Genomic DNA, 18,766 nt, shown 5'->3' on the forward strand with positions numbered 1-18,766 from the left:
TTATCAAGTACATATAAAATCATTTCTTCACCTAACAATGTCATTATTATTTTTAACATTATAGATTGCTAGGATAGTATCTGTTCAAAATAATAAGTGTTACATCAGCATTATTTTCATTGTCATGATCAGTATCCACTATTCTTGTTATTATACTGTTTTTGTTCTTGTTTGTGATGATTATCTGCCCAATGGTTAAATCAGTACGCAGGAAGTTTGGCATAACACAATGCAAAGACAGGTTAATCAGGGATCGACATTGGCTTCTATAGCTCAAATGAGTCAAGAGGATCAAACACACACACACACACACACACACACACACACACACAAATATATATATATATGTATACACAAAGTGCTGGCTATTATGGTGTAGCTGCCTCCAAACAAATATGTATATGTCACCAAAGACAGTAGATTTATTACATTTCAATTCCTAGAAATTTCCTTGACAGCAATTTTGCATTGATGAGTTTGATATCGGTATTGAGTTTATGTAGGGCCTACTTATATGGAATCAAATATTCATTTGCGATTGGTTTCCTTTGTTGGGGTATTCAATAAATGAAAGAAAATAAAAGTTTAGTAAGTGTCGACAGTAGGATACTTGTGAATCTTCTATCTGATTATGCATGTTTTGAATCATATACTACAACATTTAAGACATTAAAAGAGCAGGGACAGAACAACAGAAGTCGTATCATTGCTAGGAGGAAAGACTTGGGGTTTATTTAATTACAACACAAAATAAACATTGCAGTATCAAGGAGAGAAGGGATATCAAGCGAAGACGAACAAGCATTTCAAAAATCACTTTCACCTTGATATTATCGATGCATCGAAGCAATATTTCATAAATCTCTGTATGATGTTACCAAGCGCATTAAGACAACAAAATCAGAAATCGAAAAACTAAAAGATGCGAAGAACCGGATCAACTCCTTTGGCTTTTATTCTAACACTAATTATACTTTTCTTTTATAATGAATACCATATGATTATAGTTATTATGATTATTGATTATATGAGTATATTATGATTATTAAGTTATTCACATTATTGTTTTAATCAACTATCGGCCAGTGATTTACCCATATTTTCTAAGAAAAACACACATGATATGCAAACCATTTTTACCCTGCGAGACGAAATGTTGCATTTCAACTTCCACATACTCGCACATTTCTTAGCCTAGAAAATAATATTGCTAACATTGTCATTAATTTTGGTTCGGTCTGTCCTAAGATAATAGCTAGTAAATATTCTTCTCTTGTTATTTTTTCAACAAAAACTCACTTCAATGATACTAATGATTGTAAATTCCCTGACTAATGTGCATTGTTCTGTTAGTTATTGTCCTTTTTCATAATGCATGACATATTTACTTCTATAGTGCACGCTTGGTTTGCCTCTGGTCTCAGCGATTTGCTTCCATTGTCTCAACGTCAATTCTCATGACTTCAAGTTTTTACGAACATGGCGGTAGATATGCCTGTATACTTGCACTAGCTTTTCTTCTTCACCCACATCTGCCTCTCTCTTTTTCTTTACTTCTTTTGCCCTTTGTACCCTGCTATTTTGGATTCTATAGGTACTCAGGGTGTGTCTCCTCTCAATTATTCACATATTTTCACATATTCATATATATACGTTGGTATTTGTCAATGGAACCCACAATCACAAACTCTGCCATAAGGGTTCCTTCATATTTTGCATGTTGTTAGAATTAGTCTTTAGTGCAAGGCGTGTGCATATGCAGATACATTTAATACTTATAATCCACTGTACTTCTTCTCTCTTTTTTTGCCTTCTGTATATAGTTAGAGATGTATATTCATTACCTCGAAGTTTTGTTTTGTTTTGTTTCGTTTCCATCTAAGAAAGTGGTTGGATAGCCCATGTTCAGCTGCAATAGCTGGTCTTCCATGGGGTCCAGTTGGATGTTAGGCGGGACCACTTCAACGGGTCAAACACCCTACTCTATGAGATGAATAAATTAAGCGGGATCTTTAACGTGCATGAGTTTTGACTCTCTCACACATGCAGACATGGGATCTCATTATTTATTTCCTATCCGAGGGACAGAATGTTTTACCTCTACTAGAGGGGACAGTGTGATTACAGACAACATTGCTCAGTAGAACTCGAGAATCGAACCCGGATCTTTTGGATCGAGAGGCAGAAGCGCTACCGACTAAGCTAACTTCCTCCACTTCCTCCACTTCCTCCACTCTCCAACTATCACATGGTCCCCGCACCTGCACCCGCTATGGTGATAGGGCTTTTTCTGTTATTTCCCCGTCTCTCTGGAATAAACTTCCTCTCCATATTCGTAATGCTGATAACGTTGATAAGTTCAAGTCATCGTTGAAAACTTATCTGTTTACTCAACTTTAATTATGCTGTTTTGCTGTTGCATGTTATATCATAATACGTATATTTACATAATGCTGTATTTTATTTTAATGTCATACTTTTCTTTTTCCGGATCAATGCGCTTAGAAACATCAGTATTAAGCGCTATATAAATGTTATTCATTATCATTATCATTAACTCACCGCTCTGTATGTAAAGTGAAATATGAAAATTAACCCGCTGGAACAGTCTGCTGCGTCTATAGACCAGTGCAGTTTAAGTAGTCAAAGCAAAATAAAACAGTACTCCCATTTACGCTTCTTGATTGAGTCAAGACGCATGCCAATATTAGCCTCATCCTCGTTGCATACAGACCATATGGCTTGGTGTTTGGGGAGTTTTTTAGCGTTTCGTATTGAGCACGTTGATGAAACAGTTTGAGTGGTGTACTCAAATATCATGCGTTTTGTACTTCCTGCTATAAAGGACATTGGTTTAATACCCATTACAATCTCGAAAGTTAATTTGTTTAACGTCTGACTTGGGTTTGCTTGGCGAGACAAAAATATTGATCGATGCATAAAGAAGTCATTCAGTCGCACACATGCAAGCACTCCGTCAGACAGATACACACACACACACACACACACACACACATTTGTGTGTGTTTCATGATATTCTTTATTTGAGTTTCATTCAATATCAGGTACATGTTGACGATAAATCTAATACGAACACAAAAGCAGCACACACACACACACACACACACACACACACACAAAACGGACAGGCACTCGCACACACAAGGATTGAAAACGAGTCAATCATTACAGACCGACTGAAGAAACGTAATAGAAGCAAACTAATTACCGAAATGTGGTGTATGAATTTGAGAGCAATGTATGGATTCCATTCATTTCAAGTCATGCCCACAATCAAATCGTCTTATTTGATAAGTTTATCCCCTTCACTCTGGTGACGCCGTTAAAATTGGAATGTATATCCATTCAATCCAATGTAATTCAAATTTTACTTACCGGTAATGACATTAAATAGAATACGTCAGGTCCACTAACGTAATTTTTATTTTTCTTTTAATTGTTATGCGTACAATTCTAAAAGTTTGAGGATACAAAAAAAAAAATGGTTACCGCAAGCACCTAACATTTTTTACTGCAACAAAAACATATCAAACTCATATCAAACTCATATCTTCAATAGCATTTTCTTTAGAAAGAGAGAATCCTCATGGTTCACAAATCCGTCAAACTATATAAATTTGATGTATGGAATGCTATCCATAATCATCCGATGCGATGACATCCTTAGTCAAATCCTTCCAAAGGAAATTATAGTTTTAATGATGATAAATATTGTGTTTTCTTGAGATTATTATAATAATAATTAATTATAATAATTATTATGATAATCATTCATATTCCTCTGAAAAAAAATTATAATAACTGTAGGAATGACATCCCTTTTCAAATCCTTTTTAATTGTAAATTGATGTTAATTATGATAGATATTGTTTCGTCTTTAAAATAGTCATACATTTTCTTCAGAATAAACACAATTTTCATATGTGCATCAATCACATCCTTTTCCGTTCGTATAATATCCTTGTAAAATTAAAGTTAATGATATTTTTGAAGTAAAAGCATTGGCAAATACAAGAGAAACGTAAAAATTGTTCAATTTATGTTCGCTTTCAGTACATTCATTTTTAAAACAAAATAACACAAGGCCATTGATGATTCGGTCCTCCTCCCCAGCCCCTCATGCACTTACACCTAATCTTTGAGAATAGTTTCCAAGTCGTTTTGTCACGAGGAAGGGCTGTATCTCTCAGCAAACATCTCCGCAACATGGGACATGTTATAGAAGAAAAACGCAACAACTCAATGTATTTTTATCACAATGCTTCATTAAACTTATTTATAAACTGTAAAAATTTATGTCCTCAGAACATCCAAATCTTATTGTAATTACTAGTGTAATATCGGCATTTTCATCATCATCTGCTCAATGTTTAAATTGATACACAAGGAGTTTGTAATAATGCATAGGCAAACTGGAAAAAATGCATAAACATGAGGAATATACAGAGGAAACGAGTGAAAGATAAACGCTGTAACCATCGAGGTATTAAAATAAGTCTGATTCCCACTGCGCTGCAGTCTGCCGGTTCATAATTTTTTCATAAAACTTTCTGTTTTGTAATATCATCGTGCTCTCTTTCATGTACATTGTCGCGTCTTTTGTATAAAATGCACGCGTTTTAAGTGCTTGTGTACTTCTGCGTGAATGTATGATTTCATTATTGTGGGGGGGGGGGGTTCACCATATTCTTTAGCTGTTCTTGGATAGATGTTGGATGATATTTGATAACATAATATTATTGTGTTTTGAGTGATCCATGTTTTACAAGCCCTTCTTTTCAATCGATCACTTTTTTACACCATTATACGTTCTTTTCTTTTTTTCAACATTGCAGAATATGGATTGCTGTTCTTGGTTGATCTACCTAATTGCTCATAAATTTTATTACATAACTAGTGATCCTCAGTGCATAATGTATCTTTTACAAATTGATAGAAGAATTAGAATAATTTGTGTAATGCATGCTTTATATTTTGCCTCACTCTTTTGTTACATGAAAATAAACAATACTTCCCATGAGCACGTCAAATGAAAAACAGGCTGGTATGGGCTAGATGAGGTTTGTTTTTTGCCCTCAGGCAACGCGTCATGAACCTCGTCTATACACAAACAAACAGAAAATGAAATGATAATGTAACAGGACAAAACGCTTTTCAAACGTCGATTGAAAGGAATCATAATCAACTTTTGTCTGTCGCACTTTGAATTTTTTTGTCTCGATTACAGGTGAGTCCGTTCCAAGAGAAACACTACAAGAAGTGCGCAGTGGTGGGGAACAGCGGAAGCCTTCTAAACAGCGGATGTGGAAGCGAAATCGATTCCAGCGATATGGTTTTCCGGTACCGATGCACATTAAGATCTTTTAATTTTCCAATTACTCAATTTCGTTTTTTCATTAGGTAGAGCAACTCTCCCTTTGTATTTAACCTTTTTGTGCATAGAAAAGACAAGATGTCAACCAGTCAAATAGTCATACAGATTCATAGTAGTGTTCAATTACTTCAAGTGCATCCTCATAACAATACGTCAGAGGTGATTTTACTAGTGAATAAATCATACGAATCTATAGCTATTGTGACTGTTATAATTTTACAGGTGACTATCAATGATATGAAGAATCGGTTTAAATCTTTTTCTTTAGCAAAATCAAACAAACAAACAAATGAGCTTTGATACTCTAATTCGCCTCTTTTCCTCTAGACATCAGACACCAAAATAGCATCGTTTCCTGAAAACGTGTCAAACTTTATCATCCCATATATTGCTCTTCTGTTTGGGAACAAAATTGCTGTCTCAGAGAACATGAAAGCTCTGAGGCTTATGGATGAGAATTAAGCAATGGCCGACAATATTGTCTGATAATAGGAGGAACAAATCACATCCAATCACATCAATTTGCGAGTTGGACCAAATTATCTCTTCTTTCATAGAAATTATGTGAAAATGATGAGCTCGATCAAAATCATGTTATTTGTTGTGATTATTTTTTTATGCAGCTCTAACTTTCGGATTCAAAAAGAATTATATGAAATCGCACTTCATGTGTCGTGCTTTGTTCCAAAAGGACTCAAGTAAGGTCAACCTAAAATGCCCATACAGCAGGACTTATAACATCGGTTTCAAACGTCATCAACCAAGACCTTTTTTAAAGTGAATCGAATTTTGCTCATCCGTGCTTCGCTCTTGTCACATGTGTTGATTTTTTGCCTTCTATGCCATTCTGCGATCATATCTTTTGAAATAAGTATATCTGATGTATATATACATGTGTACATAATCTTATACTTCCTTTTTGAAAAGGTACTAAATCCATTTTTTCGTCAAATTTGACTTATTTTGCTAAAATGTATTCATCTAAGTAGTTCCATTCACCTAAGCTGTTCCACACATTAAATTCTCAAAGTATTGAAGCTCTCGTAAGACCTGATACTGAAAATACAAGAGAGAAATCAGGCAAGGAAATATCGGTTATGTTCTAAAATATGCTAAATCCATTTCTATTTTTTTTTTCCAAAAGAGTCTAAATCTTGTTGGATCCAATCGGAAACCAAATCAGGAAACAGGAAGAGAATGTGTGGTAATAAGTCATCCCACACAAACTACACAAGGTCACAGAATCTAGTCACCTATTACCATTGATTACAAGCTTTGCTTGTATGCTTGTTGTACATCACTTTGCTGAAGTTTTGTTACAAAACATACCATGCTAAATCCATAAAACTCCCCACAGTATGAAATCATTCAATACTTAAATCAGTGTAGAGCTCCACATCACCCCGCGTTCAGAACATAAAGTCATTGCACGAAAACATATACAGGCATTATGAAATAAAAATCCAGGTTTTCCTTATTATTAAAAGTGGAGTTAGCACCTTTTGGAAAGGAACTTCTGAATTTTTTGCTATGACAACAGCGATCATTTCTTACCTTTCCCATCTATCTTTACTAGATGTAACGCTGCGCCCATAAAGAAATTCACAGACGACGCGGGAGAGAAGAGCAATTTGACTACTTTCAACCCAAGTATACTTTTCAGAAAGTAAGCACTGCTTTGAAAATGATGCTGGCATGAAAACCAAAAACTAATCAAGTGCAAATAATGGAAAGGTGGAAACGCCAAATCGAAGATAAAGAGAGGAAAAACCATCTTTCTGAATGTCGCATAGACTCATTCTATCGATTTGATTTGTATTATGCTCTTTAATACCGCCCACTTGTCTTCTTTGTGTGTGTGTGTGTGTGTGTGTGTGTGTGTGTGTGTGTGTGTGTATAAGACTGACAGAGCCTATATAAGAAGTATACCATCGTAAATCTGTTCAACTCTAGCATTGTTTTACGTATTAACTTAATACACACTGCTATTGCTCTCGTAATATTTAAAAAAAAAAAGTGATTGCGGAGCACAAGGTGATGGTTGGTGATCACGTTTCTCTCCGCATCTATAATGTGTTTTACGCCCGTTTGTGATTTGGTAAACAGCGATGGAATGTTTGTTCGATAAAGAGAGAGAGATTACTTTAACAGAAACAACCCAAAATTATCAAGGCAATTCTGCGTTCAATTGCTCCGCATGGCACACAAGCATTTGTGTGCGTCTCTCAAAGATGTCTCACAAGAGTGATAAGGGAATTGTCGATTAGCTGTTGTTAGCACCAATACCACTGAATCATCAAAGACAAGTCAAAGCACTATTGATGCAGTTTCCATCGCAAAGCACTGGATGCCCGCTCAATGTTGTCCCGCACAATGTTGTCCCGCACATGCACAAGCAATATTGTGAGAGTGTCGAAGCGAGTTACAACGTGACATTCGCCAAAAAGTGCCAAAGGAAGTGCATCACGATGCATAGTAACCGAGACCTTGATTTTTTGGTTGCTTGTCTCATTTTCCATATGAAAAGATAGATTGGTAGTCTATTTTCAGCTGCACATAGCTGGGCTTCCATGGGGTTCAGTTGGATGTGAGGCAAGCCCACTCCACCGGGTGATGCACCTTGCTCTTTACCATGTTTACCATCAATGAATGAAGCGCGATCTTTTACGTCAATGAGATGTAACTCTCGCACACACGGGACCTCCATTTTATGGCCTATGAAAGGGACAGAGTGTTTTGCCTCTATCATAATACCAGAGGGGACAGTATGATTACACGCAACATTGCTCAGTAAGACTCGGGAATCGAACCCGGTTCCCTGTACCTAATAAGCACAAATTTTAGTCGTCCGTTGTTTCTGTATATATTGATTTTGAGATGCAGACGAGAGATACTCGTATAGCTTCTCTCGAGAAACACATTGAGTCTCTACTCGACCAGCAGGACGAGTCGGACCAGTATTCTCGAAGAAACTGCCTAATATTTCACGGGATTAAGGAGAATGTGAATGAAAACACAGACGAAACTGTGATAAAGTTGTGTGCTGACAAGCTCGATATTGTCGTCGATTCAACAGACATTGACAGGAGTCACAGATTGGGGCCAAGTAAGGAAAACAAAACCAGAGGAGTGATTGCAAAATTCACAAACTACCGTATCCGAAACGAAATCTACAGAAATCGCAAAAAGCTGCGAAATCTTCAAGGGGGAGGTATCTACGTTCACGAAAGTCTCACAAAGACTAGGACAGAACTCTTTTGGAAAATCAAAACCAAGTACAGCAATCATATCGAAGCCCTGTGGACCCAAGATGGCCGAATTCTCGCCATTTTGAAAGACACAAAGAAACGAATTGCGTTCACGAAAGAAAGAGATCTGCACAAACTGCCTCCGCATAATCCCTCCGGCACAAAGGATGGAGTCAACTAACTTCCACTGAATAATTACATCTTCTATGGACAAGTTCGATAGCCGTGGCTTGCCTTTTGTTGAACCATGTCTATACGCGCCTCTTTCACTTCAAGATAAATCGCCTGGTATTCTGCTGTCAATTGAGCCAACTTGAGGGAATCTTCTTTCGGTAAAGTCTTTTGTGTTTAACTCTATACAGTTGTGTGAAGCACTCATATCGTCTGAATTGGAAACACCCCTGCCTGCAGGACCCCCACGTTCTAGCTCGTGGTTACCATGACTACCGGAAGCTGTTCACTGCAACGTCGCCCCACCCCTTTCACAAATTCCACCGAAAAATAGCGCTATCACCTGTCGGCAACAATACCCCACTCCCCTTTCGCTCTGCTTTTAATTGTGTTCTAATTGTGTGTGCTAGCCTTGCTCTACTGGTTGCGGTGCAAATGGTTCCAGCTGACACCCTCTCGCAATATCTGAATAGGATACACCCTGATTACAGCACATTACGCCGTAGGCCACGGTATTCATGATTGCCAGACGCCGAGTAGTGTATTGTCCCCATATGTATGAGTGTAATCGAAGAATAGCGCCATCACCTGTAGACACATTACCCCACCCTGCTCCGAATCGTGCTCTTTTGGCTTGCCCTCTGATTTTCGGCCGCTATGTCTCCGCTTATGATAACTCAAATATTGTGTGATTTCAGCCATCGCATTATCTGTTCTAGGATTAACCCTTGACTGTAGCACTTTATGTTCTGGCCAAGGGTTTCCACTGCATTTCCGCCCCCACACCCCTACCCTCACGAATTTCATAGATGAAGAGCGCCATCACTCGTCGATGTATAGCAGCAGTTGCTGCTTTACCTCACCCTTCCCCGGACGCGTATTTTCCTACTAACTGAACAGTTGTTTTACAGATCAGATTTTTGTTCTCCATTATGCGGTCGGCTGGTTACTGTTGGTAACCATTTCAATCATATTTAAAGTTTAAACAATTTAAAAATTAAACTATTTTTGTGAGATCGTACAACGTATCTGATGAATGCAAAGTGATCACCAGAGATCACTTAGCATGCTTAGTACACGTGTTTTTAAAATTTATGTAAGATTTTGAATGATTTGTGTTTTAAATCCATAATTTTAGAACACTCATGCATATTGAAGTCTATACATTGACATCCAGTTGGAATATGACATGGTTATTTTGAGGAGTCTTTGAATACTCTGAATACTTTTATATTCTGTCTGCGGAAGATTGTGTTCCTATACTCGCGATATACATGCGATTATACTTGTTTGTGTACTTTTTTTTTCTCATGCTTTTGTGTTCTGCACAGTCAATGTTTCATTTTTGTTTCTTTTTCCCTGCTAAATGAAGTCTAGTATTTATACATTTCCATGTGTTTGTTGTAAGAAACCTGTGAAAAAAAATCAAAAAGGATTGAGATGTACTAACTGCCAGCAGTGGCTTCATATTGCTTGTTCTGGTATTTCTGAAGGAGTTTATGATGATTTGACAGAAACTTTTAACGACTGGCAGTGTAATATTTGTTTATTTAAGCAGATGCCTTTTTATATTGATTGTGAAACTGCTGCAGATGTTGATTTACATGAGGTCAATATGACACAAAGAAATTTGCCTACTTCAGGGGAACTGCATCAAGATGTACGAGGTAACGGTCTAAGGATTGCACATTTAAATGTCAATAGTCTCTTGAGACATATAGATGAAGTTAGAGCGTTTGTGACGTCAAACGACATACATTTACTCGCTCTAAATGAAACTAAAATTGATTTATCTATTTTCGATCATGAACTCAATATAGAAAATTACTCACTGGTGCGAAAAGATAGAACTCGTCAAGGTGGAGGAGTAGCGATATATGTTCATAAGTCGATTCATTTTGAGAACCTCATACATGAAAGTTTGAATGAGTTAGAAGTGCTTGCAGTAAAGGTTTATTTGAAGCGTTCAAAGGCAATGGTGTTCACTACTTGGTACCGACCCCCCTCTTGTAATATCGGTGTCTTTGATTTATATGAAAATTTCCTTGGTTATGTAGACAGTTTAGGTTGTGATACAGTCCTGGTAGGAGATATAAACTGTGATTTACTGTCCCAGCCTTTATCTGGTGTCACCAAAAGGTATATTGATCTTAATACTACGTACGCGTTGACACAGATAAATTGCACTGAACCGACCCGGATAACTAATCTTTCTGCTACTTTGGTTGATCACATTGTAACTAACAATCCCTTTAAAGTGAAGAGTTTTGTTGTAATTCACAATGGAATGAGTGATCATTCGATTAGTATTATGACTTGGAAGTCTGATATTTCATTTTCTTCAAGAATTATAAATTTCAGAAGTCGGAAAAATTTAAATATTGATGACTTCAGAATTGATATTCACAATCAACCGTGGGAAAAGATTAGAGAATCTGAGTCTATCGACGAAGCTGTTGAATTATGGCAGAATTTGTTTCTAAATGTTATTGAAAAACATATGCCTGAACGGTGTAAAAGAGTAAAAGATAATTTTTCACCTTGGATGACTTCTGATATCTATAGACTTATGAAGAAACGAGATAAAGCTAAAAAGAAAGTATATAAATGTAAAGATGAAAATATGATGAATGAGTATCGAAAGTTACGAAATAAAGTTACAGCGGAAGTTCGGAAAGTAAAGAAAAAATATTATGTTGATAAATTCTCCCAAAATAGTAAAAATTCCAGATCTACTTGGAGTTTGTTGAAATCTATCATACCAAATAAGAAATGTGATAGCTCAGTCCATGTGAATTCTGATAATTTTATTGAAACTGCTGATCATTTTAATGAATTTTTCGCCACAGTGGGAAGTACTTTAGCAGAGCAAATTCCTGATGCACCTTTTATTCACAGTAAAGCTAACTCTGTTAATGATATATTTGAATTTACTTTGGTGACGGAAAGTGAAGTTTGTAAAATCATTCGTAGTTTGAAAGAGGTTAAATCCATTGGTTTTGTTAAGATATCTGTTTATATGCTGAAATTATGCGCTTTTGATATATCACATAGCATTGCTGATTTGATTAATCTATCTCTGTTAAGTGGTAAGTTTCCCAAGCCATGGAAAAGGGCAAAAATCATTCCAATTCATAAAAACGGGCATAAAGATTATCCCTCAAATTATCGACCTATTTCAATATTGTCATGTGTTTCAAAAATTCTCGAACGAGTTGTTCAAAGACAGATACTAGCTTACCTACACAAAAACAATATTCTGACGTCTGCGCAATCTGGTTTTAGACCACAACACTCCACTATTACTACCCTTATGAAAGTCACGGATGACTGGCTTCATGCAATTGATAGAAATGAATATACAGGAGCTGTTTTTGTCGACCTCAGAAAAGCTTTCGACACAGTGAACTGTGATATACTAATGAAGAAGCTTAAGGAAATAGGCATTGATGGTACCCCCGGAGCTTGGCTGAGAAGTTATATGACGGACAGAGTCTGCCAAACATTGGTCAACTCCAAACTTTCCTCCGAATCTAATATAACGTGCGGGGTCCCTCAAGGGTCCCTTTTAGGACCACTGATTTTTATAATCTATATCAATGATTTGGTACAATATATTAAAGTATGTAAAGTGCAATTATATGCCGATGACACCGTTTTATATTTTTCTCATTCTTCAGTATACAACATTGAACTTGCTCTTAATCTGGATTTAGAAAATGTGTATAACTGGATGTGTCAAAATAAGTTAAGTGTAAATTGTCAGAAAACTGTATGCATGTTATTTGGAAGCAACCACATGATGTCCAAACAAAATGTTTTACGAGTCTCGCTACACAACACTCCTCTGAATCAAGTACGTGTTTTTAAATACTTAGGTCTGTGGTGTGATGAAAATTTAAATTGGAAATATCATATTGAAAAGATGTTGATGAGTATTGGAAAGATGGTAGGTTTTCTCGGTAGACTAAGACACTCTGTAAGTGAATCGATTCTGAAATTAATTTATAAGTCATTGATTCTTCCTCACTTTGATTATGGAGACATTATATATGGGTCATCGTTTAAGAAACACCTAGATAAGCTACAAAAATTACAGAATAGGGCCGGCCGAATTATATTAAGATTACAACCTGATTCTCATGTTTCTGTTCTTGAAATGCATAACGCTTTGAATTGGCAACTCCTTGACCAAAGAAGGCATCATCACTCCCTTACTCTTATGTATAAGATAATGAACAATTTAACTCCTTCTTATTTAAAAGATGAATTTGAAATTGTAATTCATTCCTACCCCTCCCGTTTTGGGCAAAAATTAAGACTTCCCAAACCTAGAACTGAATATTTGAAGAAATCATTTAAGTATAAATATGCTAAGGAATATAATGACCTTCCCATGGATATCAAAATTTCCCCCAGTGTTCATATATTTAAATCTAGAATAAGTATGTTTAAGGTCACTGCCCCGTTGATTTAATTTTTTTTTTTCTTTTTGCTGATGAAAAAGAGTTATTACAGAATTATTTGAATTAGTACAGATTATTGAAAGTTATGATTTATCATTTTTCCACTCCCTTTCATTTGTATCCTTCTCTTTTGCTATTCGCCATTCGATGTTGTTGTTGTTGTTGTTTTCTTTCTCTCAACCTATGTATACTGTATTTCAAATATGTACATTTTTACAAGAGTTATGTATTTCACAATGTCACATTGTATTTGTATAACTTCCATGTTCTGGACCCCATGGAAGACCAGCGATGCCATGTTGGCATCGCTGAATATGGGCCATCCAGCCGTTGTTGTTTTTATACGGAAAATAAAATCAATCAATCAATCAATCTGTTTTGTTTTATTTTGTTTTGTTTATATTTCTTTTCCCCAAAAAGATTCAATGCCCTTGCCAGACAAGAAGACTACCTTGCATTTCGAAAGAACATCTCGCAGTACCACGGCTACATCTGGATGCCTTGCATCGGGGCCGCTGCGCTCCACAACGTTTGTTTGTCCACGGTGCAGGACGAGGCGAACAACCACGAGGACGATCCCCACCTCGTAGTAGGGAACCCCAAAGAGTTCGTCAATTTCTGGGATTTCTGGAAGCGGAGAAACTTTACGAATCTGCCGTCAACCGGTACCATTTCCATTTTTGTGATTGTCCTTAAATTCATTTTGTTTGAAATTCCATTTCAGTACTTTTTTGGTTTCTGCAAATTCTTTATGACAAAATTCCTTAAAGGAAATACATATTCATTATCATCATGATGAAACTAAGTGTAGTTACAATTTGGCATCATGATATAACATAACACAGTCTGATCAAAATCAAGCGTTCTTGTATTTTCTAATGTTTTCTTATGTTCGATTGGATTTGACTTGTTTTGATTTAATCTGAATTTATTTCCACTTTGTCTTCACCTGAACCAAAAAGTCATTGAGTTACAATTATTATAAAATTGAATTTTGTTACAAATAATCTAAACGCATACTCCGATAACATAATATCACATTTGCAACAAATGATAAATATATGGTAGCCATATAAACCAAAGTGGGGGAGCCTAAGTCAAAAGGAAGGCCTTTATTACTTAGACTACCGAAAACTGAATAACATAACAAACCCGTCACTTAAACACATAACAACAACAAAGTATATACCAGAATGGTATAAAGAAAATTTCAACAAAGAACTGAAACTGAAACTCTACATGATGACAGAAAGATGGGATGAGAAGATACGAAACAGAAGGAATAGATTTAATAAACTGAGATGAGAGGAGAAAGAAGAGGTGGACATGCAGAGGAGATGATATCGAGCAGAAGGATGGATAATTTCAACCTTTGTAATAATTCATTTATAAATTGTCCCTTGAAATAAATCCAAGGAGATATTAATTCTACCCTAATTAATTATAGAGTTTAGGCCCTGTAAATGACAGAGGTGTGGAGATAAATTTGTACAATATTCCAGTTCCTTTCGATATGTAAGGAGAGGCGTTGTTTACATGCTGGTACCATGATGCCTGTGTGTGACAATAACGAGAAATTTGACATATCACTATAAAAGATCAGATTTTTTATGATGATATTTTGTGGTACATTTACGCTTCTCTGAGTGATTTGAAAATACAGAACTTAAATTTGACTCGTGTTTAAAGATTTCACTTACATTGCAATACATATTTGAATCCTAATGAATTCATTACATTGATCAGTATTCTTTGGCGTTCGTAGGCATGCTAGGGGAAAGTAAAAAGATTGGGCAAATTATTTGTATAGGGCCCCATTTTTTTTTCTCTCTCTCTTCTTTCGTTCTTTAAAACAACAACGAAAACATGGTGAATAAGATGAGCGAAAATGAGAGGAGAGTTTTTAGTATTATTATAGTGTTCATCAAAAAATAACTGTGGACCTAGCAGGAAACCTTTCTGGATCTCCGCAATCAATATAGGATGTTGGATTTTTTTTAATCATTAATAGAAACATAATGCTGCCTACTTGAGAGGTAACTTTTAATTAATGACCTAAGGATGCCCCGTATTCCACAATTTTGACATATAATTTGTGGAGTAAAGTTCTGTTACCAACGACATCAAACGATTTTTTTATACTACTATCAATAATCGAAGACTTTTCTGTGAAAGGAAAATAAATTTGTGATCTTCTCTAGTAGTTAAGTTATTAAAAAAAAAAAATCTGTAGAGATTTTTTTTTTTTACTTCAGCCACATTGAACTTTGGCAAATATTTAATCCGAAAAATAATCCAATCTGTTGTGCAATTTTTCTTTCGATTATTTTGATATGCATGGTAAAAGAATAAGAGAACGATGAGTTTTGGTTACTTCTGGTAAGATCATTTCTTCTTCTATTTTTAAAACAAATTACAATTACCTTTGCTTTTCATAAAAGATCAGGACAACATTCAATAGAGATTGGTTAATTAGAGGTATCTTCCCCTGCCAAAAGTATATTACGAACTATTCTTTCTGACAGGGTTCTACATAGTCCACGTAGCCCTGCAGTTGTGCGAAGAAACTCACGTCTACGGTTTCTGGCCCTTCCCTCTGCGGCTGGACACGGGGTTCGAGCGGGTACCTTACCATTATTTCGACGACATACTGCTGAATAAGAAACACGGAATGAGCACCGAATTCTCCAACCTCGTGCAGTACCACGAGCTGGGACTCTTACGACTACACACGGGGAAATGCCGGGGACGATAGCGACGAGTCGCTGGGGTAATTTATCCACCTGTCAGCTGCTGTAAAGCCAAGGTCTCGAGCGTGCAAGTACACAATTGGTAATTACTGAAGTGGACACTTATGGACACGCATGTAACCGTCCTGAATGGTGAGACATTCTTGTCGTGTACGTTAACTCCGTGGTTACTCTGAAACAAGGTATGAACATTTTTGAAAATTAGACTATAAATCAGGATTAATCTGCTAAATATTTGCTTTCTCGTAAGTACGTGTATTTCGTACATGAATTGATTGGGTGATGATTTCCCAGTGTAATGTACGCTACAACCGCAGATGCATTTTCCTTGATATAAGAAAGTGACTATCATTCTTTTGCGTATGTAGCTTTAAAATTTGTCACTGTTTTTATTCAAGTTGACAGTCGGCGGTGATGATGAGAGCAAAGCAAGAAAACACGTCTAAACTATTTTTGTGACTTTTTTTTACAGAAACAGGTGCATGAATCAAGAAGCGATGAATGTCTACTATGCAGTAGTATTATAGTTTAACCAAGAAATAGTATTGATTGAAGGACGAGATAGTGGATAGAAGTTGTTGGTGATCATTATTGCGAAAATAACGATATCGCCAAGTTTCGTGCAGACAGCCATTTGATTTAACGACACGATGGGATAAGTGGAGAATAGCCTTATGACTAAAAGAAATCATGAACAAAAAAGCAAGCTTAGTCCTAAGTATAATGTGACAGTCAAGGTGTTTAAGAATTTTTAATGGGATGAACGTAGTGAGAACTTCAAAACACACTCTCACTTACTGTGAAAAGTGCATTATACAGGATATGCTGAAAGTCGGTATCTTTCTCTCAACCAACTACTACGGCTTGACTATTTGCAATAGCGCATTAAGAGAAAGCACACTTCAATTTGGTTCTGTTTTTTGCACCAAATACCTGTCCTTAAACTCGTCAGCGGTCATTCTGATATCAGTACGACATGCATCGTGTGTATCTTGACTATATGTATATCTATTTCGAAACATTGCGACGTAACGGAACATTCGATCGTTTAACATGGTACAGAACAATGTCAACTTTTTACAAAGAAGTTTGTTGCGACCAAATCACAGTGACAATGATCGCACAAAAACAATGAATCAATATTCAGGTGGTTTATTAACAGCAATATTTCAGCTGCAAATCATGTCCTTACCACTTATGATCGATTACTTAAACTATTTATTATGTTACAGTTGAATGTTATAATCACTTATATGAAGCGTCAAAGGGGAATACACTACGTATGAAAACGAGATATCTTAAGGGGAATTCGTTTCAAAAGGGGAAATTTTTGATTCCCTTTAAGGGTTTTGCAATGTTTTTCAACGCCTTATCATTGATCTGGGGCCTCAGGAATACTCCCCAGTAGGGCACCGATGACGTAGTATATGTGTAGATTGAAGACTGTACCATCAATACAATTTTATGGGTGATTGGCAGCCATGCCAAAAAAAAAAAAAAAAAATAGGGTTTATACATCGGATGTGCACAGAAAACGGGTCATTGAGGGAATTCAGGTACAGTACTCTCCGCGTAATCGGGTATCGCTTAAACGGGTACTCCGTTTATTGGGTAGTAATGTCAGAATCAGTTCCAATGCACATTAAAATTACCTGATAATCGGGTTGCCTCTCCGCATAAATGGGTAAATAATTTTATTCTTATCTCATTTCTGCCCACATTTCATCGCCTATATAACACTTAAAGAAATCACGAATGTCAAATTTTCCACGGCTAATCGCATTCTCTGCTTAATTTTGCAAAGCAGACCGATCATTTAGGGAGTGATTAAACATGAAAGCACATGTACACGTAACCAACTTGTCACACGTAAACGAACATTACACATGTAGCTGGCACTCACAATTGCATAGACAGACAGGTGTTTAGTGCAGTGTACAATGCATGTACAGTCATGTACATACACATTGTGTGTGTCCATTGTGAATGAGCCGGGTTCTTCTGTTAATCGGGTACTCCGCTTAATCGGGTAAGAAACGCTCTGCCGAGCCTACCCGATTATGCGGAGAGTACTGTATATCTGCTTTTTTTTTTTTTTACTTTTTTTATTATCAAGATATAGAATTTAGTGGAATAAGATGTATTTGTGCTCTTGTCAGTTCAATGCTGAATTGAGCCCATATCAATGCATAATTTTTCAAAAAAGGGTGATATTTGCATTTTTTCTGAATATTTGCATGCCTTTTATCAAAAATTCCCCAAACTATTATTTATTCCGCATTTCCTCTTATGACTAGAAATAGCTTTACAAAGTAAGTATTATACATGTATATAGCAATATCACGATAGAGGAATGCATTAAATGAAAAATGCTTTGGTATTGTATAAAAAAAAAAAACATTTTTTTTTTTTTTTTGGGGGGGGGGGGCTCACCCTTCGTCAGGGATAAAAAGTGCTTATGAATTTTCGCAGTGGTATCAGCGGTATGCTAGTACTGGCAATAAGCACAAAAATATGAATATAGCGGCAGCAAGGGGCTTAAACCCATAATCATGGCCAGGCCCGTAACTAGGGGGGGTTGAGGGGTCTCGAACGAACCCCCCCCCCCCCCCCGCTAGCGAGCAGGGTCCACTTGAACAAAAAACAAAAACAAAAAAGTGAAAACTTCAACTCCAAGCTCCAAATACGACAGAAGAATGATTTCTAAAGATAAAACCAGAACAACAACCAAAATCA

At 36.4% G+C, this 18,766-nt stretch overlaps 1 protein-coding gene across 1 annotated transcript in view; it reads left to right on the forward strand.

Moving 5' to 3' along the window:
- Positions 1-16,190, forward strand: part of LOC139716507 (alpha-N-acetylneuraminide alpha-2,8-sialyltransferase-like) — a 32,494-nt gene extending 16,304 nt beyond the window's left edge. The window contains exons 5-8 of the mRNA XM_071628048.1: positions 5,249-5,361; positions 6,972-7,061; positions 13,701-13,945; positions 15,806-16,190. Coding sequence (XP_071484149.1) covers positions 5,249-5,361; positions 6,972-7,061; positions 13,701-13,945; positions 15,806-16,035 — 678 coding nt within the window. The 3' untranslated portion in view covers positions 16,036-16,190. The remainder of the gene's footprint in view (positions 1-5,248; positions 5,362-6,971; positions 7,062-13,700; positions 13,946-15,805) is intronic.
- Positions 16,191-18,766: the final 2,576 nt, after the last annotated feature.

This window comes from Diadema antillarum, unplaced genomic scaffold (assembly GCF_040938485.1).
Source record: "Diadema antillarum isolate AM-2024a unplaced genomic scaffold, OU_Dant_1.0 scf00000066, whole genome shotgun sequence".
Taxonomy (NCBI): Eukaryota; Metazoa; Echinodermata; class Echinoidea; order Diadematoida; family Diadematidae; genus Diadema; species Diadema antillarum.